We start from the raw sequence: 25185 nt of genomic DNA, 5'->3' as shown, positions 1-25185 counted from the left end.
CCTGGTAACTATAGACCAGTTAGTTTAACCTCTATAGTGGGTAAAATATTGGAAAGTATTTTGAGGGATAGCATACAAGATTTTATATAGGTTAATAAGATTATTAGCAAAAATCAGCATGGGTTTCTAAGGGACAAATCATGTCAAACTAACTTAATCAGCTTCTACGAGGAAGTGAGCATGAATCTTGACCAGGGAAAAGCAGTGGATGTGGTGTATTTAGATTTTGCAGAAGCATTCGATACAGTGCCTCACAGGAGACTGATCATCAAGTTAAGGGAACTTGGCCTAGGATATACTATTTGTACATGGATAGGTACTTGGCTGTAGTAGTGGTCAATGGGATGTTCTCCAGCTGGGCACCAGTAGTCAGCGGAATACCACAAGGGTCCGGTACTTGGCCTGCTACTGTTCAGGATATTTATCAATGATCTAGGAATAGGCCTGGAAAGCACAGTGTCAATCTTTGCAGATGATACTAAACTGTGTAAGGTAATTCATTCAGAAAGCGATGTGGAGTCTCTACAGAATGACTTATTTAAACTTGAACCTCGGTGTCTAAATGGGGAATGAGGTTCAATATAGAAAAATGCAAAGTTATGCATTTTGGGACAAAAAAACACACATGCATCCTACACTCTAAATGGGGAAAATTTAGGTTTAACCGTGGTGGAAAAAGATTTAGGGGTGCTCATAGATAATAGGCTTAGTAACAGTACACAATGTCAAAATGCAGCAAAAAAGGCAAATAAAGTGTTTGCGTGCATAAAACGGGGCATTGAGACAAGGGATGAGCATGTAATCCTGCCGCTGTACAAAGCATTGGTACGTCCGCACCTGGAATAGTGTTCAGTTCTGGGCTCCATATTATAAAAAAAAGATATTGGGGAACTAGAAGCGAGCTACTAAAGTGATTAAATGGTTAGAGAACTGGAATACGAGGAAAAGCTTACTAGGTTAAATATGTATACACTAGAAAAGAGGCGTCTAAGAGGAGATATTAATAGATTCAAATATGTAAAGGGTCATTACAAGGAGTTAGCAGCGGATCTGTTTATTAAAAGAACTCTGTATAGGATACGTGGGCACTCGCTGAGGCTAGAGAGAAAATTCCGTACACAACGTAGGAAAGGGTTCTTCACGGTAAGGGCAATAAATATTTGGAACTCCCTGCCGGAGAAGGTAATAATGTCAGACTCTGTAAATGCATTTAAAAACGGATTAGACACATTTTTAACTGGAAAACGTATCCACGGCTATAGCATTTAACATAGTGACATTAATATCTGGGAGTAGTAGAATCAGAGTTGTCAACTGGTACTAAACCATTACTCTACCAGGTGCTTTATAATATGATCAGCTTATCACAGAATACAGGTTGAACCCGATGGGCATTTTGACTCTTTTCCACCTCACTATGTAACTATATTAAATAAAGTAATTTTTTTTTGTGCTTGCAGTTCCTCTCAAGACTAAACAAGGTGCTAACACGTTTTTGGACTCCTGAGGCATTTGCTACTTTAAACTTTGTTGTGAAGTCACTAGTAATATTACTGTTAGGTCATCAGTAATGTCAACCCTGCTGAATTTTCTGTCATTCATTGCACAACACTGCTTACTGCATGGTGACCACTGTTAACTGAAGACTTGGGGTGGGGTCAGCCCTTAGTGCTGCTGCATATCTCCCTATCCTGCCAATCTGAGTTATGAGCTGCTCCCCTTCTCATTAACTCTCTCCTACCCTAATAAACTATACCAGCATGTTAGCTTACAACATGATCTGAAAACACACCGATTTATCATAGCCTATCAGCCCTCCTAACAATCCTAACCCATAGCCTCTGTCCTAACTTATCTCTGCCCAGTGCACCTCCTGGTCCCCTACAGTATGAATGGGTTGGGACGGAAATGCTGGCATGCGGGATGACGGCGGGCAGAATACCGACTGCGGCATGCATATGTTCAAAATCCCGATGGGAAGGTAAGTATACTTACCTTCCCCCTATGGCCCTTAACCTTCCCTTATAGCATCCTAAACTTAACCCCCCCCCCGCCCAGCCTAAACCTCCCTGGTGGTGCGTAAACCTAACCGCCTCTCCTCGCAGCCTACACCTAACCCTCCCCGGGCATGCCTAAACCACCCCACGCCCACCCGAAAGCTAACCACCTGCCCCACAGCCTAACCCTAACCCCACAGGCTAAACCTAACCTTCCCACACACCTATCCGGCGGCTTACCTGTTAGACGGGCCAGGAGATGGTCCTTCAGGATCCCGGCGGTCAGGAATGTGACCTATTCGGGATGTCAGTGTCTGGATTCCGGCATCAGTATTTTGACTGCCGGGATCCGGATACCATATGAGCTCTCACAAGCAGAGCTGTCCCTCACGTTCTCACCCTACACTATGCACATCCCCAGTGCATCCCGATTATAGCACCAGCTCTGACTCTGCTAAGAATATTTATTTATGACAAAATTTGGCCAATTTTACAGCTACTAATAATAATCATAATAATAAAGGCAAGGAATGGAAGAAATAGGATCACATTATATAACAGGAAAAATATACTGAATACAGGTGCACAATATTACTTGAAGAACCTGATCCCACCTTTATGAAACAGAACTGCATGACTGAGATGTGTACAGATACACATTACACCTTATGGTAACTGGAATACACCGTGATCCTGATCCCACTTACCAGCTCATTATACACCACCCATACAAGACATGGGCTCTAAATAAACACGCAATACAAATTTAGATAGATATCTGAACATCTAAGTACTTAAATATGAAAAACCTCTGCTATTAACAGGTTGCTGCTATACACTCTTCTAAAAGACAACAATGCATTGCTGTACTTTGCACTAGTGCCGCCTGCTCGCCAATGTGATATGGTAAGAGGTGACCAACTGCGGCACATATCATAGGTATCTATGGTTTGCATTCCTCAATTCAGCTCACTGATCTCCCTACTCCCATTCCCCATCTCTTCAAACCTATTTAGGTCAATACTATTCTGGGAAACAAACCTTATCAGAAAGCTCCCCGTTTAAAAAGCACCGATGTAAAGTATCCGATTTTTAAAAAGACATTTCCGCCATCGGCAAATCTGCGCTCAGCTCCTCTACACAACAGTGCATAATAATTATTTTTCCTCATGACGTTTCTTATGTACAATCAGGACAGAGTTACTGATAAAGCCCTTCCGGCACTCTGAGCACATAAATGGTTTCTCTCCCGTGTGAGTTCGCTGGTGGATAACAAGCTTTGAGTTACTGGTGAAGCCTTTGCCACACTCGGAACACATGAACATCTTCTCTCCGGTGTGAGTTCTCTGATGAGTAACAAGATTTTGCTTACCCATGAAGCTTTTCTCGCATACAGAACAGGCATAAGGCTCCTCCCCCGTGTGATATTTCTTGTGTACGACCAGTTGGCATTTTCGGATGAATCGCTTCCCGCACTCAGGACAAGCAAAAGGCTTTTCTCCGGTGTGAATCCGCCGATGAGCTAGTAGAACTGAGGCATGGGCAAAGCCTTTCCCACAATCGGCACAGACCAAGAGGTTTTCCCCGGTGTGAATTCTCTGATGTGTGACGAGGCTTCCTTTTTTGGCAAAGCATTTTCCACACTCATTACAAACAAACGGTTTCTCGCCAGTGTGACTCCTGTAGTGTATTATGAGAAAGGAATTACAGATGAACCTCTTCCCACAGTCGGGACACGCGTGTGGTTTCTCACCTCTGTGGTTTTTCTGATGCTTGCCCAGATGGGAATTACTCGTGAACCGTTTCCCACACTCTTTGCATTCAAATGGTTTTTCACCCGAGTGAATTCGCATGTGTTCTCGGCGAATGCCATTATGGGCAAAGGCTTTCCCACAATCCTGACAGACAAACGGCCTCTCTCCTGTGTGGGATCTCTGATGTATAACAAGCAACCCATTGCTAATGAACCGTTTCCCACAATCTAAACACACATGAGGTTTCTCCCCTCTGTGATATTTTGTGTGTGTAAAAAGCTGAGAGTTGGATATAAAACGCTTTCCACAGTCTGTACATGAATATGGTTTCTCTCCTGTGTGAATTCTCTTGTGTGCTACGAGACTTGTATTGCGGGTAAAGCCTTTCCCGCATTCAGAGCAGACAAAAGGCTTCCCTCCTGTGTGAATCTTCTGGTGTGACTTAAGCTGAGGCTTGGTGGGAAATTTGCCTCCACACTCGCTGCAAATAAAGTTTTCAGTGCCGACTGTCCCATGTGCACCGTTCTCTGGGTTGTTCAGAGAAATTGAGTGTACTGATCTATTAGTTGATGCCTCAGAACTTGGAAGTGTGTTTGGGACATCTGGGTATTTTCCCAAGAAATAGTGTGTATCAGCACCCTTCATTTCACACTTTGTAGATTGAACATGATACATCCCTGCGGTGTTTCTACTGTTTTCAGCAGCTGAAAGCACAATAAAATACAGATACAACCAAAACATTCTAATTGCATTTTTGTTTCTTAAAATATTAATTAAAAAAAACAAAAAAAAAACAAACAAGTACAATAATAAGCAAATAAGAGTGTGAATGAAATCATTTTTGTGGTATGAGGGAAAATGAGATAAGATCTTATAATGGGAATTTAATACCTATCAGTAATTCCTTTTCTCGTAGTCTGTAGTGGATACTGGGAATTGAAGATTACCATGGGGTATAGATCGGATCCATTGGAGCCTGGCACTTTAAGAAATTAATAGTGTATGCTGGCTCCTCCCCACTATGCCCCTCCTGCAAACTCAGTCGAGGAAACTGTGCCCGAGAGACGGATATACTTTGAGAGAAGGATATAACACATAAAGCGGTGAGGTAACGAACCAACACATTACAACAAAGACAGTGCAGCTAACCACAACAAAGGAAAGCAACGCTAACTATAAAAAGGGTAGCAACGCTAACCAAACATGGAATAGGGAAAGCAACAGCAAACCCAACCAAGAACTCTTACAACCAGGTAAGCAGGAAACAAAGCACTGAGGCGAGGGCCCAGTATCCACTACGGACTACGAGAAAAGGAATTACCGGTAGGTATTAAATTCCCCTTTTCTCTAGCATCCATAAGGGATATTGGGGGAATCTAGTACAATGGGATATAGACGGGGTCCAAAGAAGCCAGTGCACTTTAAATTTCTTCAACTGGGTGTGCTGGCTCCTCCCCTCTATGTGCCCTCCCACAGGCAGTTTTTTTTTTAAAAAGTGCCCTCAGGAGAGGATGCACACTCTGGAAGCTCCAGAGCTTTCTTCAGTTTATTTTCAAACTTATATTATTTTCAGTATGCTGTTTGGGCAACAGTATACCTGCACCGTGGGAGTTAGGGGTGGGGGGGGGGGGGAAGGGCGGTCACCGGCCTTGCGAGGTATCAGAGCCGCTTCCTTGCTGCAGGATCCCCGTCCTGACAGGTTGTTGTACAGCAGGGCACTGCGCATTAGCGGTCACAATCGCAGCACGCCGCACACCCCTAACAACAGCCTGAAGATGATGACAGTGGTGAGTACAAACAGGGGGCCCCGCTAGGGGGGTCCCCCAGTTCAATGTGCGGCTGACACGCAGGGGAGGCATACGGGACCCTCCTGAGGGGGCTATCCCGCTATAGCCCCCTGTGTACACTGGCGAGCGGTGGCTTAAACTAGCACTTGTGTGATGTTTTTAAGCATATTGGGAGTCATTGCCAGTAAATCCTTTTCTCGTAGTCCGTAGAGGATGGTGGGGTCCACATTAGTACCATGGGGTATAGACGGGTCCCTCGGTAGCCATTGGCACCTCTATGCCCCTCCTACCAGACTCAGTCTAGAACCTGTGCCCGAGGAGACAGACATACTTCGAAAGAAGGAAATACACAGATAGTGGTGAGATTCACACCAGCTCACACATAACAAGGCAAACCAAGCTAACTAGCTTGAACAATTCAGCAGCAGCTGAACAACAGTACTTAAACAAGTAACAATGCAGTACTTAACCAGGCGCCCAGCATCCTCTGTGGACTACGATAAAAGGATTTACCGGTAGGTAATTAAAATCATATTTTCTCTTACGTCCTAGAGGATGCTAGGGTCCACATTAGGGGATCTACCAAAGCTCCCAGTACGGGAGGGAGAGCGCAGAGGCTCCTGCAGAACAGATTGACCAAACTTTAGGTCCTCAGAGGCCAACGTATTGAACTTGTAGAGCTTGCCAAATGTGTTCGACCCTGACCAAGTTGCTGCTCGGCAAAGTTGTAAAGCCGAGACACCCCGGGCAGCCACCCAGGAAGAAGCCACTTTACGAGCAGAGTGGGCCTTGACAGATTTTGGACACAGCAAGCCTGCCGTAGAAAAAGCATGCTGGATAGTGAACCTGATCCAGCGAGAAATCGTCTGCTTAGAAGCAGGACACCCAATCTTGTTGGGATCATAAAGGACAAACAGAGTCCAACTTCCTGTGACGTGAAGTCCTCTTCACATAAATCTTCAAAGCCCTCACAACATCCAAGGACTTTGATAAAATTGAGGAGTCAGTAGCAACTGGCACCACAATAGGTTGGTTGACATGAAATGCCGACACAACCTTCGGAAGGAACTGCTGACGTGTCCGAAGCTCAGCTCTATCTTCCTGGAAGATCAAGTAGGGGCTCTTACAAGAGAAAGCACCCAGCTCCGACACACGTCTAGCAGAAGCTAAGGCCAACAAAGTGACAGCCTTCCATGTGAAAAACTTGACCTCAACCTCCTGTAGAGGCTCGAACCAATCAGATTGGAGAAACTGCAGCACCACGTTAAGATACCATGGTGCCGTAGGCGGCAAAAAGGGAGGCTGGATTCCAACTTCCAACTGTTTCTGGAAGAAAATAGATAAGGCCGAAATCTGGACCTTTACGAATCCCAACCTCAGGCCCATATCCACACTTGTTTGCAGGAAGAGGAGAAACAGTCCCAGTTGATACTCCACCGTAGGAAACTTCTTGGACTCGCACCAAGATACATATTTTTTCCAAATACGATGGTAATGTTTAGACATTACTCCTTTCCTAGCCTGTATCGGGGTAGGAATAACCTTGTTCGGAATGCCCTTCCGAGCTAATATCTGGCGTTCAACCTACATGCCGTCAAACATAGCCTTGGTAAGTCTTGATAAGCAGCAGGTCCTCCCGAAGTGGAAGAGGCCTCGGCTCTTCTAGCAGGAGATCCAGAAGATCTGCGTATCAAGTCCTTCTTGGCCAGTCCGGAGCAATGAGGATCGCCTGAACTCTTGTTCTCCTTATGAGTTTTAGAACTCTTGGAATGAGTGGAAGTGGAGGAAACACATATACCAACTGGAACTCCCACGGAGTCACTAGGGCATCCACCGCCACGGCTTGCGGGTCCCTCGATCTGGAACAATACCGCCGAAGCTTCTTGTTGAGACGAGAGGCCATCATGTCTATTTGAGGAACACCCCAAAGATCTGTTACCTCCGTGAACACCTCCGGTTGGAGACCCCACTCCCCTGGATGGAGATCATGTCTGCTGAGGAAGTCCGCTTCCCAGTTGTCTACTCCCGGAATGAAGATTGCTGACAGCGCCAACGCATATTTTTCTGCCCAGAGGAGGATTCTTGTTACCTCTGAGATTGCAGCTCTGCTCTTCGTTCCGCCCTGTCGGTTTATGTAAGCCACTGTCGTTACATTGTCCGACTGCACTTGAATGGCTCGATCTCGTAGAAGATGAGCCGCTTGAAGAAGACCGTTGTAGACAGCTCTTAGATCCAGAATGTTTATTGGTAGGCCAGCTTCCAGACTTGACCACCTTCCTTGGAAGGTCTCCCCTTGAGTGACTGCGCCCCAGCCCCGGAGACTTGCATCTGGGGTTAGAAGGACCCAGTGCTGAATCCCGAACCTGCGGCCTTCCAGAAGCTGAGGTAATTGTAGCCACCAGAGGAATGAAATCCAGGCCTTTGGCGACAGACGTATTCTCTGGTGCATGTGCAGATGAGATCCCGACCACTTGTCCAGGAGAACCAGTTGGAAGGGTCGAGCATGAGGCTCGTAAGAGGCCACCATCTTCCCCAGAAGTCGAATGCACTGATGAACCGACACCCGAGCTGGCTTCAGGACATCCCGGACCATTGCTTGTATCACCAAAGCTTTTTCCTCCGGGAGAAACACCCTCTGCACTTACGTGTCGAGGATCATTCCCAGAAAGGACAACCTCCTAGTCGGCTCCAAATGATATTTTGGAAGATTCAGGATCCAACCGTGTTCTCTGAGTAGGTGGGCCGTGAGAACAATGGACTGTAACAGCTTCTCCTTGGACGATGCCTTTATCAGCAGATCATCCAGATATGGATTTATGTTCACCCCCTGTCTGCGGAGGAGAACCATCATATCCGCCATCACCTTGGTGAATACCCTCGGTGCTGTGCAGAGGCGAATGGCAGGGCCTGAAACTGAAAATGACTGTCTAACAGTGCGAATCGGAGAAAAGCTTGATGCAGGGGCCAAATCAGAATGTGTAGTTATACATCCTTGATATCCAGGGATACCAAGAATTCCCCCTCCTCCAGACCGGATATCACCGCCCTCAGAGACTCCATATTGAATTTGAACTCCCTCAGAAAGGGGTTTAGCAATTTTAAGTTCAAAATGGGCCTGACCGAACCATCCGGTTTCGGTACCACGAAAAGGTTTGAATAGTAACCTGTTTTGTAAATGAGGAGGAACTGGTACAATGACCTGCGACTCCACCAACTTCTGGATGGCTTCCTGTAGGATAGCCCTGTCCGCCAGCAAAGCTGGCAAGCCTGATATGAAGAATCGGTGAGGAGGGAGATCTTGAAACTCCAGCCTGTTTCCCTGGGACACAATTTCTTGCACCCAGGGATCCAGGCCGGACGACACCCAGACGTGGCTGAAATGCCTGAGTCTCGCCCCCACCGGCCCCACCTCCAGGCCGCGCTGTCCACCGTCATGCGGAGGACTTTGGCGTAGCTGAAGCAGGCTTCTGTTCCTGGGAACCCGCCGCAGCAGGTTTCTTGGATTTTGGCCGACCTCCTCTAAAGAAGGTGTTGGACGGCTTGGCCTTTCTTGTTTAAGCAGCCCGAAAGGACTGTGAGGCAGCTGAAGAGAAAGGTTTCTTCGTAGCAGGTGCAGCTGAGGGAAGAAAAGGTGACTTACCCACTGTAGCCGTGGAAATCTAGGCAATCCAACGCTTCCCCATAGACAGCATGACCTGTGTAGTGTAGGGTCTCCACACCTCTCCTGGATTCCGCATCGGAAGACCACTGGCGCAGCCAAAGTCCTCTACGAGCCGAGAGAGACATGGAAGATATCCCTGCAGCCATTGTACCCAGGTCTTTCATGGATTCCACCATAAATCCTGCAGAACCCTGAATGCTATTTAAAAACAATTCAACGTCACTTTTATCCATTGTATCCAAATCCTCAAGTGCCTGACCACTTTACTATAGCTTTGGAAATCCATGCACAGGCAATAATAGGACATAGTATTGCCCCTGAAGCCGTGTATATGGATTTGAGCGTAGTGTCAACCTTGCAATCAGCCGGTTCTTTTAACGCTGTAGATCCGAGGACAGGTAAAACCACCTTTTTTTGAGAGTCTGGATACAGACGCGTCAACTATGGGTGGTTTTTCCCATTTTTTCCTATCCTCCTCAGGGAAGGGTAAGCAACCAGAACCTTTCTAGGGATCTGAATTTTTTTCTCTGGGTTTTCCCAGGCTTTCTCAAATGGACGCAGGGAAGGTTAGCGAGGCTTTCTTATTGTCAGTGAAGTAAGTCTCCTCAACCTGCTCAGGTGTTGTATCAGCAATATTCAACACATCTTTAATGGCCTCTATCATCAACTGCACCCCTTTTGCAAGAGATGCCGCCCCCCCGCAGCACATCCCAATCACCGTCTGCTGCATCAGAATCGGTATCCGTGTCATATTGCATAATCTGGGCAAGAGCACGTTTTTGGGAGCATACAGCAGGGGGCCCTGAGGTAACTGAACCGGACCAAACTGTTATAGGGTTCTGGAAAACCTGAGTTGCAGATTCATTTTGTGCAACTCTAGTAGAAATCTGAGAAATCATACTTTTAATAGAAGCTAACCACTCAGGCCCCCTTGCTGGGACCTGCGCTAACACAGTGCAATCCTGATTACATGGAATGGGATCATCCTGAGAGGACATATCCTCTGTAGCATATGACCCTGGACATAGCTTAATGGAGACCACAAACACTCCACACACACACAGGGAAGGGGCAGACAGAGTTTCCCCCCTTAGAATGGCAAGAGAGACACAGAGATTGGAGCCAACCCACACACAGTGCTTCAGGATATAGGGTAACCCTTATCCAGCGCTTACTGTACACCTTAATAGGATGCACAGTACAGATTTACAGCCTCCCCCCCCCCCCCCCCCCCTTCTACAACCCCCCGGTACCGTATAAGATAGCTGGAGTTGATTTAGAGGGACAGCTCTCACTGACAGGCAGGAAAATGGCGCTGAACGCTGCTGGGTCCGCTATGAGGAGAAGCTCTGCCCCCTTTCATGGCGCTGTCTTCCCACTCTTCTGAAGATTATACTGGCCTGAGGAATTGTGCTGGCAGCGATCCTGGGACCCTGACAGGCTTGGAGGTCGGTGTAGGTTGTTGGTTGCTGGCTCAGGGCGCCCCTCATAGCGTCACACCATGTACCGCTGAGCTCCGGAGCGCAGTTAGTACTGCGCTCCATACCCTGTTGCCGCCATCTTCACACCGGCTCCCCGCTTGCCAGGGGGGGGCGGTGACTAACCCGCCACAGATCTTCTGGCTCTGTAAGGGGGTGGCGGAATGCTGCTGGGGTGAGCAATCCCCTGTGGCGGGGAACGTTCGATCCCCTCAGGAGCTCAGTGTCCTGTCAGCAGAGATAGTGGCTTAGACCCCGCGAAGCAGGGAGGCTGTTGCCAGCAGCCTCCCTGTGCCTACACTCTATTAAAAATAATAAAACTAAAAGTACTTCTATGGAGCTCCCGTAGCTGTGACCGGCTCCTCCGGGTACATTTTCTAAACGGAGTCTGGTAGGAGGGGCATAGAGGGAGGAGCCAGCCCACACTCTCAAACTTTTAAAGTGCCAGTGGCTCCTAGTGGACCCGTCTATACCCCATGTTACTAATATGGACCCCCAGCATCCTCTAGGATGTAAGAGAAAGGGGGGGTTTCCCACTTTTTCCTATCCTCTTCAGGAAAAGGAAAAGCAACAAGAACTCTCTTTGGGATCTGGAATTTTTTCTCCGGGTTTTCCCAGGATTTTTCAAATAATGCGTTTAATTCCTTAGACGCAGGGAAGGTAAGGGAGGCTTTCTTATTGTCTGTAAAGTAAGCCTACTCTTCCTGCTCAGGTACTTTCTCAGTAATGTGTAAAACGTCCCGAATGGACTCAATCATGAGCTGCACCCCCCCCTCAGCATAACTCCATCACCGCCTCCGAGTCGGTATCCGTGTCCCTCTGCATTATCTGGGCAAGAGAACGCTTTTGTGGGCATATACCAGTGTGTTTAGATAAGATAGTCGAAGTAGAACACGACAAAACCTCTACAGATTTTTTCAAAACCTGCGTTTCAGTCTCATAATTAACTATTCTAGATGAAATCTGGGATATTATTCCCTTAATAGAAGCCACCCACGGTGGTTCGGATTCAGAAGACTGAGACAGTATATTGCATTCCTGAGTACATGGAATAGACTCCTCTGAGGAAGATACACACTCTGCAGCAAAAGACACACAGAGTCCCTAGACATGGTAATGTGAGATATATAACATACACACGCAGGAAAATGTCAGACACAGTTTCCCCCAAGTACCTTCAGATAGACACAGAGTTCAGGAGCCAGCACACACAGCGCCCCAGTAGGCAGTTATATTGTCACGATCCGGGTATCTGGACGCCATTACTTACCCTTCAGATGCCTCCTAAGGCGGGCTCAGCGTTCCAGGACCGGATTCCGCTGTTCCTGAGTTTCCACATACAGAGTGGTCTTTTCATCAGCCGCGGCCTCCGCTGTGCCCGCGTGGTTAAATGTGCATCTATCAGCCTGGCGTCTCCTGTCTCCGGTGGCCGGCGCCGCCATTACTGTTTCCCAGACCACATGGATTACAAACCAAACTTCCCTCCAAGTGTCTGCATGGGCGCAGCCATCTTGGATTCTGTCATCTGATCATTTCCACCAATCTGCTGTCTGTGTTGTTGATTTGCATAATTGCCTAGCCAACCCCTTCCTTGCTGCAGGTATAAGTAAGCTGTACCTGAGCAAGGAAGACGTCAGTGCTTTGGTTGTCAAACCTAGTTCCTGTTTGTCTCTCTTCTATGATTGTCTTCCAGGTTCCAGCTCCTGTCTCAAGACTTCCACCATAGAGACCCGCACCAGCATTCCACCTGCGGTGTAGCCTGACTCTCCAATCCATTGTGGATTCATCTGTTTCCAGCTACAACACTACCTGCTTCCAGCCTCAGCTTCCAGCAGAGTACAGCTTCCCTTAAAGGGCCGGTGTCCTTTCTACACTTTACCACTCTCCACCGGAATTATTATTTCTCCGCTCTCAAGTTCTACATTTCAGTTCACATTTCATCGCTCCCAAAGTTCATTTATTATTTAACTGGTTCCAGCCAGTATCCACTCCGTGCTAACAACAGTCTGGTTCCAGCCAGTATCCACAGCAGCTGTTTTACCTTCAGCAACCCAGCTCTTCCTGGAACACCAGCTGGTATAATCCTGGGTTATCTCCATTGCTACAGCCGGGCCTGGTAAGGACTTTCCATCTAGAAGATCATAAGAACTATCTCACACTACCAGTGCCCTGTGGCTCCTGCCATGCTGTAGTACTCAGGAACTGTATTTATTCTTTGCTGACTTTTACGTTTTCTTTTATTGCTGCTGTGATGCGGAGTTGTCATAATAAACATCATTGACTTTTATCTAAGTTGTCGTGGTCACGCCTTCGGGCAGTTATTATTCATGTTACTTACATGTCCAGGGGTCTGATACAACCTCCCAGGTTCCGGTACATCTCAGCCCCTACAACTGAGGCTGCCTCCCGTCAGCTCAGGCCCTCAGTTGTGACAGTAAGCACTGACCTAATGAATCCAGCCGGAGACCAGGATCAAGCGGCCAGGCCGATGCAAGAACTGGCAGCCCGACTAGAACATCAGGAGGCTGCACAGGGCCACATCATCCGCTGTCTCCAGGATCTCTCTACTCGGCTGGATGGGATTCAGACAACTCTCCGTGGATCAGGCGCGTCTGGTGCGTCAACCACAGTGACTCCAGCTATAACCCCACCCACCTTACCCATTTCTGCTCCACGTCTTCATCTTCCAACGCCAGCAAAATTTGACGGATCTCCAAGATTCTGCAGGGGATTTCTCAACCAGTGTGAGATTCAGTTTGAGCTACAACCTGGCAATTTTCCCAGTGACCGTACAAAAATTGCCTACATTATTTCTCTTCTCAGTGGCTCAGCCCTTGATTGGGCATCACCGTTATGGGAGAGGTCCGACACCCTGCTATCTTCTTACACTGCATTTGTGTCAACATTCAGGCGCATCTTCGACGAGCCAGGCCGGGTAACTTCAGCTTCGTCTGAGATTCTCCGTTTACGCCAGGAATCACGTACTGTAGGACAATATCTTATACAGTTCCAGATCCTGGCATCCGAACTGGCATGGAACGACGAGGCCCTGTATGCTGCATTCTGGCATGGTTTATCCGAGCGTATTAAAGATGAGTTAGCTACCAGAGACTTACCCTCCAAGTTAGATGAGCTAATCTCACTTTGTACGAAAGTTGACTTGCGTTTCAGAGAGAGAGCAACTGAGCGTGGAAGATCATCTGCTCCAAAATCTTCTACTCCTCCTCCTCGCCAACTGTCACCAACTACAGATGAACCCATGCAAATTGGCCGTTCCCGTTTAACTCCTGCTGAGCGCCGAAGACGTCTCTCCGAGTTTCTCTGTCTGTATTGTGCAGCTCCGTCTCACACCATTAATGCCTGTCCCAAACGTCCGGGAAACTCCAAATCCTAGCTCGCCAAGGAGAGGGCCGGCTAGGAGTAATGATCTCCTCTCCATCTCCTCAAGATTGTAACCTCCCAGTCTCGCTTCAAGTTGCTCAACGTTATCAGAACGTCATTGCCCTCCTGGATTCCGGAGCAGCTGGGAACTTTATTACTGAAGCCTATGTTAAACGGTGGTCCCTACCCACCGAGAGACTTCCTTCGTCCTTTTCCTTAACTGCTGTGGATGGCAGTAAAATTTTTGATACAGTTATTTCTCTAAGGACTCTACCAGTTCGTCTGAGAGTGGGAGTTCTTCATTCCGAACTTATTTCATTTTTTAGTGATTCCAAGAGCCACACATCCTGTGGTCCTGGGCCTTCCATGGCTCCGTCTTCACAATCCTACAATTGATTGGACGACTACGCAAATCCTGGCATGGGGTTCCTCCTGTACTAAGACATGTTTGTTTAAAGTGTTGCCTGTCTGTTCTTCCTCCCCCAGGTCGTCTGATGTTCCACCTCCTCCATATCAAGATTTCACGGATGTGTTCAGTAAAGCTTCTGCTGATATCCTTCCTCCTCATAGAGAATGGGACTGCCCGATTGATCTCGTTCCAGGGAAGGTTCCACCTCGAGGCCGAACTTATCCGTTGTCTCTCCCCGAGACACATTCTATGGAGGAATACATTAAAGAGAACCTAGCAAAGGGGTTCATTCGACCTTCTTCTTCTCCAGCCGGCGCAGGCTTCTTTTTTGTAAAGAAGAAAGATGGTGGTCTGCGGCCGTGCATCGACTACAGAGGTTTGAACGACATTACCATCAAGAACCGCTATCCTTTACCCCTGATTACTGAGCTCTTTGACAGAGTTAGCGGAGCTACCATCTTTACAAAGCTGGACCTGAGAGGTGCATACAATCTCATCCGGATCCGTGAGGGTGACGAGTGGAAGACCGCATTTAACACCCGTGACGGACATTATGAGTACCTCGTCATGCCCTTCGGATTGAGCAATGCTCCAGCTGTCTTCCAGCATTTCGTCAATGAGATCTTCAGAGACATTCTATACCGTCATGTCGTGGTCTATCTAGATGATATCCTCATTTTTGCCAACGATTTAGAGGAACATCGTTTCTGGGTAAAGGAGGTTCTGTCCCGTCTCCGTGTCAATCATCTCTACTGCAAATTAGAGAAATGCGTCTTTGAAGTCAAGTCCATTCCGTTTCTAGGGTACATTGTGTCCGGTTCCGGACTAGAGATGGATCCTGAGAAACTACAAGCAATCCAGAATTGGCCGGTACCCTTAACCCTCAAAGGGGTCCAGAGGTTCTTAGGGTTCGCCAATTATTACCGAAAGTTTATACGAGACTTTTCCACCATTGTGGCGCCTATTACTGCTTTCACCAAGAAGGGTGCTAACCCGTCCAAGTGGTCTGAAGAAGCCATGCAAGCTTTTCATCTTTTAAAACAGAGGTTCATCTCTGCACCTGTCCTGAAACAGCCTGACATCGACTCTCCTTTCATCTTAGAGGTGGATGCCTCCTCCGTTGGAGTAGGAGCGGTGTTATCTCAGAGGGCTAAAGATGGTCATTTACATCCTTGCAGTTTCTTCTCACGGAAGTTCTCCCCAGCGGAGCGCAACTATGCCATTGGCGACCAGGAGTTGCTAGCCATCAAGCTCGCTCTAGAGGAGTGGAGATATCTGTTGGAGGGAGCTTCTCATTCAATCACCATCCTTACAGACCACAAGAACCTTCTATATCTAAAAGGCGCACAATGTCTCAACCCTCGTCAGGCCAGATGGGCACTTTTCTTTTCCAGGTTCGACTTTAAACTCCAGTTCTGTCCGGGCTCTCAGAATCGCAAGGCCGATGCCCTTTCCCGCTCATGGGAGCAAGAAAATGAGTCAGAGTCTTCAGACAAGCATCCTATTATAAATCCGTTGGCATTCTCCACGGTAGGGATGGACTCTACGCCCCCATCAGGGAAAAGTTTTGTGAAGCCGACACTAAGGAAGAAGCTCATGCATTGGGCCCATGCTTCCCGTTTTGCCGGACATACAGGTATCCAAAAAACCCTGGAGTTTATCTCTAGGTCCTATTGGTGGCCAACTCTGAAAAAGGACGTTTTGGAGTTTATTGCATCTTGCCCAAAGTGTGCTCAACATAAAGTATCCCGCCAGTCGCCTGCGGGGCAACTGGTTCCACTATCTGTTCCCCGTCGACCATGGACCCATTTGTCGATGGATTTTATTACAGATTTGCCCATGTGCAACAAGTTCAATACCATCTGGGTGGTAGTTGACCGGTTCACCAAGATGGCACACTTCATTCCTCTCACCGGTCTTCCGTCAGCTTCCAAGTTGGCTCAAGTATTCATACAAGAGATCTTCCGACTCCATGGTCTTCCAGAAGAAATTATCTCAGATCGAGGAGTTCAATTCACAGCCAAATTCTGGCGAAGTTTATGTCAAGTCCTCCAAGTCAAGTTAAAGTTTTCCACGGCTTACCATCCTCAGACCAATGGTCAAACTGAGAGGGTGAATCAGGACTTGGAGGCCTTCCTCCGCATCTATGTGTCCTCCTCTCAAGATGACTGGGTTCAATTACTTCCCTGGGCCGAGTTCTGTCATAACAACCAGTATCATTCTTCATCTTCTTCAACACCATTCTTCACCAACTTTGGATTCCACCCTAAAGTCCCTGAGTTCCAACCGCTTCCAGCAACTTCTGTTCCCGCAGTGGATATCACCTTGCATCAGTTTGCCAATATCTGGAAGAGCGTACGATCAGCTCTGCTCAAGGCATCGTTCAGGTACAAGAAGTTTGCGGATAAGAAGCGTCGAGCAGTTCCTGCTCTCAAGGTGGGTGATCGGGTATGGTTATCCACGAAGAATTTGAGGTTAAGAGTTCCCAGTATGAAGTTTGCACCTCGCTACATCGGTCCTTTCAAAATTGATCAAGTCATCAATCCTGTTGCTTACAGACTCCAGTTACCTCCCTTCTTAAAAATACCCAGGACATTCCATGTTTCCCTGTTGAAACCGCTAATCTTGAATCGGTTTCATTCCTCACTTCCACCAACTCCGAAAGTCCAAACTCAACGAGGCGTTGAGTATGAAGTGGCCAAGATCCTGGACTCACGTCACCGTTACGGTCAACTTCAGTATCTCATTGACTGGAAGGGCTATGGTCCTGAAGAACGCTCTTGGACCAATGCCTCTGACGTCCATGCTCCTGCCTTGGTCCGAAATTTCCACGCAAAGTTTCCTTTAAAGCCTAAGAAGTGTCCTGGGGCCACTCCTAAAGGGGGGGGTGCTGTCACGATCCGGGTATCTGGACGCCATTACTTACCCTTCAGATGCCTCCTAAGGCGGGCTCAGCGTTCCAGGACCGGATTCCGCTGTTCCTGAGTTTCCACATACAGAGTGGTCTTTTCATCAGCCGCGGCCTCCGCTGTGCCCGCGTGGTTAAATGTGCATCTATCAGCCTGGCGTCTCCTGTCTCCGGTGGCCGGCGCCGCCATTACTGTTTCCCAGACCACATGGATTACAAACCAAACTTCCCTCCAAGTGTCTGCATGGGCGCAGCCATCTTGGATTCTGTCATCTGATCATTTCCACCAATCTGCTGTCTGTGTTGTTGATTTGCATAATTGCCTAGCCAACCCCTTCCTTGCTGCAGGTATAAGTAAGCTGTACCTGAGCAAGGAAGACGTCAGTGCTTTGGTTGTCAAACCTAGTTCCTGTTTGTCTCTCTTCTATGATTGTCTTCCAGGTTCCAGCTCCTGTCTCAAGACTTCCACCATAGAGACCCGCACCAGCATTCCACCTGCGGTGTAGCCTGACTCTCCAATCCATTGTGGATTCATCTGTTTCCAGCTACAACACTACCTGCTTCCAGCCTCAGCTTCCAGCAGAGTACAGCTTCCCTTAAAGGGCCGGTGTCCTTTCTACACTTTACCACTCTCCACCGGAATTATTATTTCTCCGCTCTCAAGTTCTACATTTCAGTTCACATTTCATCGCTCCCAAAGTTCATTTATTATTTAACTGGTTCCAGCCAGTATCCACTCCGTGCTAACAACAGTCTGGTTCCAGCCAGTATCCACAGCAGCTGTTTTACCTTCAGCAACCCAGCTCTTCCTGGAACACCAGCTGGTATAATCCTGGGTTATCTCCATTGCTACAGCCGGGCCTGGTAAGGACTTTCCATCTAGAAGATCATAAGAACTATCTCACACTACCAGTGCCCTGTGGCTCCTGCCATGCTGTAGTACTCAGGAACTGTATTTATTCTTTGCTGACTTTTACGTTTTCTTTTATTGCTGCTGTGATGCGGAGTTGTCATAATAAACATCATTGACTTTTATCTAAGTTGTCGTGGTCACGCCTTCGGGCAGTTATTATTCATGTTACTTACATGTCCAGGGGTCTGATACAACCTCCCAGGTTCCGGTACATCTCAGCCCCTACAACTGAGGCTGCCTCCCGTCAGCTCAGGCCCTCAGTTGTGACATATATAATAAAAGCCTGGCGCTGACTGAGTAACCTTAATAGACTACCCAGTTTTGTCGAAGTCAAAAATATTACACACACACACACACACACATCACATACAAACTCCAAACAGATGGGTATTTGTGCATGCGCATACACGCAGCATGCACAGCGATATATGGTAGCATACGCATTCACACAGACTAGCCACAAAGATATATTCAACACATATTTCATACAACACAAATTAAACATGTCAAGCACCAGACATTATAATGTATTTATATAAGAGTTATAACATTATTATATATATGTGTGTGTGTGTGTGTGTGTGTGTGTGTGTGTGTGTGTGTGTGTGTGTGTGTGTGTGTGATCAGGAGAATGTATGGAGTAATTTGATAGCTATGGGTAGATTGTAGCACATTGCAACGATTAGTTATGACCAAATGTATGAATACAAAGGACTTTCCGAGACTTGAAGCTGGCCTCACAGCATAACCCTGTTACGATCCTGATGCTCAGGACAGGGGAGATCTTATGTAGTGAGTCCTGAGCACCAAGACGGAATGCTGGGATGGGAAATGGGAAGGAAATAGCCCCTAGCACCCTACCTCCGTTGTCTTACCCGTGTTATCAATTCACGCCTGAACGACTATGGTTTCTTGGGCCCATGGCAGCCGCGTTTGAAGGGCGGATTAGGTCTGCCCAACTCCGATGCCCCCTCAGGTCTTAAAGAGAGACAAGGCGTGAACTGAGACAGGGTAATAACAAGGGGACCTCTAACTGAAACAACCACGCTAGGGGCTATAAACTACCTAAAAACTAAACGTATGTGCGGCATGCCGCCAAAGGAAAAAGAACTACAAAGAAACCACTGTCCACTCCCCTACACGGCACCACCGAGTTCCGGGGAGGACAGTGAAAGCGGAAACCTCCGCAAATGTACCAATTCACAGTAAAGTAAACACTAAGCGGCATAGGCCGCAACACGCGGCAGAAGCCGCTACTCACGAAACCGGGCGAGAACCCCAGATGACAAACAGGTTCGCAAGGACTAGAAGGATTCCCAGGACCGGCTTCGGACCTCCAAAGTACTAAAATGCAGGAAGCAAGATCTACCAAACACGGCTGACAGGAACAGAGTTCTGCAAGGCAGGAACAGCATACAAGAAGCTATCACCGGCGGGGCTGCAGTGTGCTGGCTCACATAAAAAGGCCCTGCTGGCCAATAACAGGAGGGCCAGCAGGACCAGCCCCCAGACCCTAATTACTAGTTGCCGTGCAGCTGCCCTGCTGCACGAGCAACCTAATTAACTATTCTTAGCAACGGGGAACGCGGTCCACCTGTGGCGTCCCCGTTGCTATGCACCCGGCGGCCCTGCACGCACGGCGTCCTGCGTTGCCAGGGACCCGGCGGCTATCGTGCGCACGGCGTCCTGGCGTTGCTAGGAGCCGTGCGGGGGACAGGGAAGGAGAGAGGCGCGGCGGCCGTGACCGCTGCTCAGTCAGGGCACGGCCGAAGACCGCCGCGCCTAACAGTACCCCCCCTTGAGGAGGGGTTAAAGAACCCCTAGAGCCAGGTTTCTGAGGAAACTCCTGAAAGAAAATCCTCTTCAGCTTGGGAGCATGTAAACCTTTATCCAACACCCAAGATCTTTCTTCAGGGCCATAACCTTTCCAGTGGACCAAAAAATAGAGCCGACCCCGAGAAAGCTTAGAATCTAAAACCTTCTCCACCAAGAACTCTTGTTGCCCCTGAACATCCACCGGAGATCTACCCTGGGAAGTCCTCCAAGGAAATCTCCTGGAAGAAAAATACTGTTTCAAAAGAGAACAGTGAAAAGTATTGCCAATTTTGAGAGATCTCGGCAAGCGTAGCCGAAAAGCAACTGGGTTGACCTTCTTAATGATAAGGAATGGTCCAATAAATTTGGGTCCCAATCTAGCCGAAGGTTGTCGGAGCTTGATGTTGCGAGTTGACAACCATACCTTATCTCCCACCTTAAAAGTGCAAGGACGTCGGAGCCTATCAGAAAATTTCTTTTCTCGGAAGGCAGCTTTTCTCAAGGCAAGGTGCACCTTTCTCCAAATTGTTCTGAGATGGGAGGTTAAGGTCAACGAGAATGAGGAAAAAAAGAGTTGGCTCTAGGATGAAAGCCAAAGACTGAAAAGAATGCGGACTCCTTGGTGGAAGAATGACAAGAGTTATTATAAGCAAATTCAGCTAACGGAAGACCGTAAATACTGTTTTAATGACTGGTTAACTCGTTCGGTTTGTCCGTTAGATTGTGGATGGTACCCAGATGTTAAAGAGAGTTTCATATTTAATGAGGCACAAAAACGTTTCCAGAAACGAGCAATGAATTGCGGACCCCGATCAGAGACAATATCCCTGGGCAACCCATGGAGCCTGAACACATGACGGAGAAACAAGACTGACAACCCTTGAGCAGAGGGTAATCGGGGAAGAGCAATGAAATGAGCCATCTTACTAAAACGATCTACTACCACCCAAATGACTCGAAATCCGGCTGAAAGAGGAAGGTCCACCACGAAATCCATGGATATATGTGACCATGGCCTGAGAGGAACGGCTAAAGGTACGAGTTGCCCGATCGGCAATGAACGAGGAACCTTATGCCGTGCACAAACCTGACAGGAATGGACAAATTCCCTTACATCTTTAGAAAGACTAGGCCACCACACCGAGCGAGAGACTAACTCCAAGGTCTTAGTGATACCTGGATGACCAGAGACTTTGTTGTCATGAAACTCAGCTAAAACAGTGCCTCTCAGAAATTCAGGGACAAAGAGACGATCAGCAGGAGTCGGTTTAGGAGCCTGCTGTTGAAGCTGGACTAACTGAGTAAATAAATCCTGTGTGAGGCCTGCCCGGATGACAGATGATGGAACTATGGGGGTAGTAGCAGGATGGTTATTGTGAACCGGAAGAAAACAACGTGACAGGGCATCAGCTTTAGTATTTTTGGAACCGGGCCTGAAGGTGATAATAAACCTGAAACGAGTAAAAAACAATGCCCAACGTGCCTGCCGAGCATTTAGCCGTTTAGCTGACTCAATATACTGCAGGTTCTTATGGTCAGTAAACACTGTAATAGTATGCCTAGCTCCCTAAAGCCAATGCCTCCACTCCTCGAAAGCCCATTTAACTGCCAGCAATTCTCGATTACCAACGTCATAGTTGGATTCTGCGGAGGAGAATTTCCTGGACATGAAGGCACAAGGGTGTAATTCCTGAGACTCCGGATCTTCCTGAGATAGGATAGCCCCCACTCCAACCTCTGAGGCATCTACCTCGACTATAAAGGGGAGCTCCGGGTTAGGGTGCCTGAGAACAGGAGCCGAGACAAAGGCCTGCTTTAAGGCCCGAAAGGCAGACTCTGTTATGATTCCAGTACTTCTGACCAGAGGAGATCTTATGACAAAGGCCAAAGTACTGGAAGGGAATGCTGGTTACGGGAGCAGGAAAGCCTAGTAACCCCTGGCGCCCTAACTCCGTTGTCTCGCCCGTGTTATCAGAAATCCCCTGCGAGACTATGGTTGCTTGAGCCCATGGCAGCCGCGTTTGAAGGGCGGATTATGTCTGCCCAACTCCGATGCCCCCTCAGGTCTTAATGGGAGACAAAGGGAAATCCGAGACAGGGTGATAACAAGGGGCCCTCTGACTAAACAACCAGGCCAGGGGCTACAAGCTAACTAAACTTAAACCAGAAGTATATGCGGACAAACCGCCAGGGAAAAGGACAACCAAAATCCACTAATCCGTTACTCCTACCCAGCACCGCTGGATACCAGAGTGGATTTGTGGGAGCGGAATCCTCCGCAAAAGCTCAGAGACTCAATATAACAAATAATAAATAGTAAGCGGTCAAGCCGCAACACACGGCTACGCCGCGACTCACGAACACCACAGGATGTTAAAGGTGCTCGGTCAGGACTCCAGGAACAGATGACAACTTCCGAGTACTGGACCACTGAGGACAGGAACGACCGGATAGAGCAGGACTGGAAACACTCTCTGCAACAGATACAGCAAACAGGAAGCTATTACCGGCGTCTGTGAGAAGTCCTGAGAGTGCCTTTAAATGGAAGCCCTCCAATCAGGTGCCAGACAGGGCTAATTACAAACATGCCGTGCAGCTGCCATACTGCACGGCCAGGAAACAAGTGTGGTAATTAACTTTGGACCCAGCAACGGGGAACGCGGTCCGACAGTGGCGTCCCCGTTGCTAGGGTCCGTGCGGCTCCGTGCGCCCGGTGTCTAGCGTTGCCAGGGAGCCGGCGGCTGTCCGCGTACGGCGTCCCTGGTTGCTAGGCGCCGGGCCGCACCGACGAGCGGACCCTCGGCGCCTAACAGTACCCCCCCCTTGAGGAGGGGTCAAGGAACCCCTAAAGCCAGGTTTCCGAGGAAATTCTCGAAAAAATGCCCTCTTGAGCCTCGGGGCATGGAGATCCTTATCCAGGACCCAAGACCTTTCTTCTGGACCATAACCTCTCCAGTGTACCAGAAAATAAAGCCGACCCCGGGACAATTTGGAATCAAGAACCTTCTCCACCAAGAACTCCTGATGACCCTGTACATCTACTGGTGATTTCCCCTGAGAGATCTTTCGAGGAAATCTACTGGAAGAAACGTATGGTTTCAACAAGGAGCAATGGAACGTATTTCCGATCCGGAGAGCTCTTGGTAAACGTAACCGGAAAGCAACTGGATTGATTTTTTTAATAATATGAAATGGTCCAATAAATTTGGGACCCAATCTGGCTGAGGTTTGTCGAATTTTAATGTTGCGAGTCGACAACCATACCCTATCTCCTACTTTAAAAGTGCAAGGCCGCCGGAGCCTGTCAGAAAATTTTTTCTCCCGAAATGCCGCTTTTCTGAGAGCAAGGTGCACTTTTCTCCAAATGAGTCTGAGATGAGAGGTTAAGGTTATCGAGGAGACAGAGGAATGTTGAAAAAAGGAATTAGCTCTGGGGTGAAAACCAAAAACTGTAAAGAATGGAGACACATTGGTGGAGGAATGACAGGAATTGTTGTAAGCAAACTCCGCCAAAGGAAGAAACTCGGACCAATCATTTTGGAGTTTGGCTGAGTACAAACGCAAATACTGTTTTAATGATTGATTAACTCGCTCAGTCTGCCCGTTGGATTGGGGATGGTAGCCAGACGTTAAAGACAATTTCATCTTTAATGAGGCACAAAAAGACTTCCAAAATTGTGCAATGAATTGTGGACCCCGGTCAGAAACAATATCAGTAGGTAACCCATGGAGTCTGAAAACATGGCGGAGGAACAAAACTGCCAATCCCTGGGCAGATGGCAGTCGGGGAAGAGCAATGAAATGGGCCATCTTGCTAAAACGGTCCACTACTACCCATATGACTCGGCATCCGGCTGACAGAGGGAGGTCTACCACAAAATCCATGGAAATATGAGACCATGGCCTGAGAGGAACATTCAAGGGCATAAGTTGCCCGATAGGCAAGGAACGGGGAACTTTATGCTGTGCACAGACCTGACAAGAAAAAACAAACTCCTTAATGTCTTTAGAAAGACCAGGCCACCATACTGAGCGGGAGACTAATTCCAAAGTCTTAGAGATCCCCGGATGCCCGGCAACTTTGCTATCATGAAACTCAGTCAAAACAGTTGCTCTCAAAAACTCAGGGACATAAAGACGACCAGCAGGAGTATTTCCAGGAGCTTGATGTTGAAGCTGCTTTAACTGGGTAAATAAATCTTGTGTGAGGCCTGCCCGAATGACTGAAGACGGAAGTATGGGAGTAACAGGACTGTTATCATGAACTGGAAGAAAACTGCGTGATAGGGCATCCGCCTTGGTATTCTTGGAACCTGGCCTGAAGGTGATAATGAACTTGAAACGAGTAAAAAATAAAGCCCAACGAGCCTGCCGGGCATTCAGCCGTTTAGCTGATTCGATGTACTGAAGATTTTTGTGATCAGTCAAAACTGAAATGGTATGTGTTGCTCCCTCAAGCCAATGCCTCCACTCCTCGAAAGCCCATTTAATAGCCAGTAATTCCCGGTTACCAACATCGTAGTTGGATTCAGCAGATGAGAATTTCCTGGACATAAAGGCACAAGGATGTAATTCTAGAGAGTCCGGATCCTTCTGAGACAAGATAGCCCCTACTCCAACCTCCGAGGCATCAACCTCAACAATGAAAGGCAATTCTGGGTTGGGATGTCTGAGGACTGGGGCTGAGACGAAGGCTTGTTTCAAGGCCTGAAAAGATAACTCAGCTTCACGAGACCAGCTGGTTGGATCCGCTCCCTTCTTAGTAAGTGCCACAATGGGAGCAACCAGGTCGGAAAAAGAATGAATAAATCTTCTATAATAATTCGCAAACCCTAAAAAGCGCTGAATTGCTTTTAAGTTGGTGGGTTGCGCCCAACTAAGGATGGCTTGGAGCTTCTTTGGTTCCATACAGAATCCCCGAGGGGAAATAATGTACCCCAAAAAGGATACCTCCGTGACATGAAATTCACACTTCTCCAGCTTGGCATATAGGTGATTTTCACGTAATTTTTGAAGAACCTGACGCACCTGGGTAACATGTTGTTCAATAGAGTCAGAATAGATCAAGATATCGTCTAAGTA

General features: G+C 47.8%; 1 protein-coding gene across 1 annotated transcript in view; it reads right to left on the bottom strand.

Annotated features, from left to right (window-relative positions):
- Window positions 1-2127: 2127 nt before the first annotated feature.
- The window catches only part of LOC135054880 (gastrula zinc finger protein XlCGF57.1-like), a 113930-nt gene continuing 90872 nt past the window's right edge, over window positions 2128-25185 (bottom strand). The window contains exon 7 of the mRNA XM_063958311.1: window positions 2128-4455. Coding sequence (XP_063814381.1) covers window positions 3155-4455 — 1301 coding nt within the window. The 3' untranslated portion in view covers window positions 2128-3154. The remainder of the gene's footprint in view (window positions 4456-25185) is intronic.

Source organism: Pseudophryne corroboree, chromosome 3 (genome assembly GCF_028390025.1).
Source record: "Pseudophryne corroboree isolate aPseCor3 chromosome 3, aPseCor3.hap2, whole genome shotgun sequence".
In the NCBI taxonomy this organism is placed as follows: domain Eukaryota; kingdom Metazoa; phylum Chordata; class Amphibia; order Anura; family Myobatrachidae; genus Pseudophryne; species Pseudophryne corroboree.
This window is presented reverse-complemented; position numbering and strand designations above follow the sequence as displayed.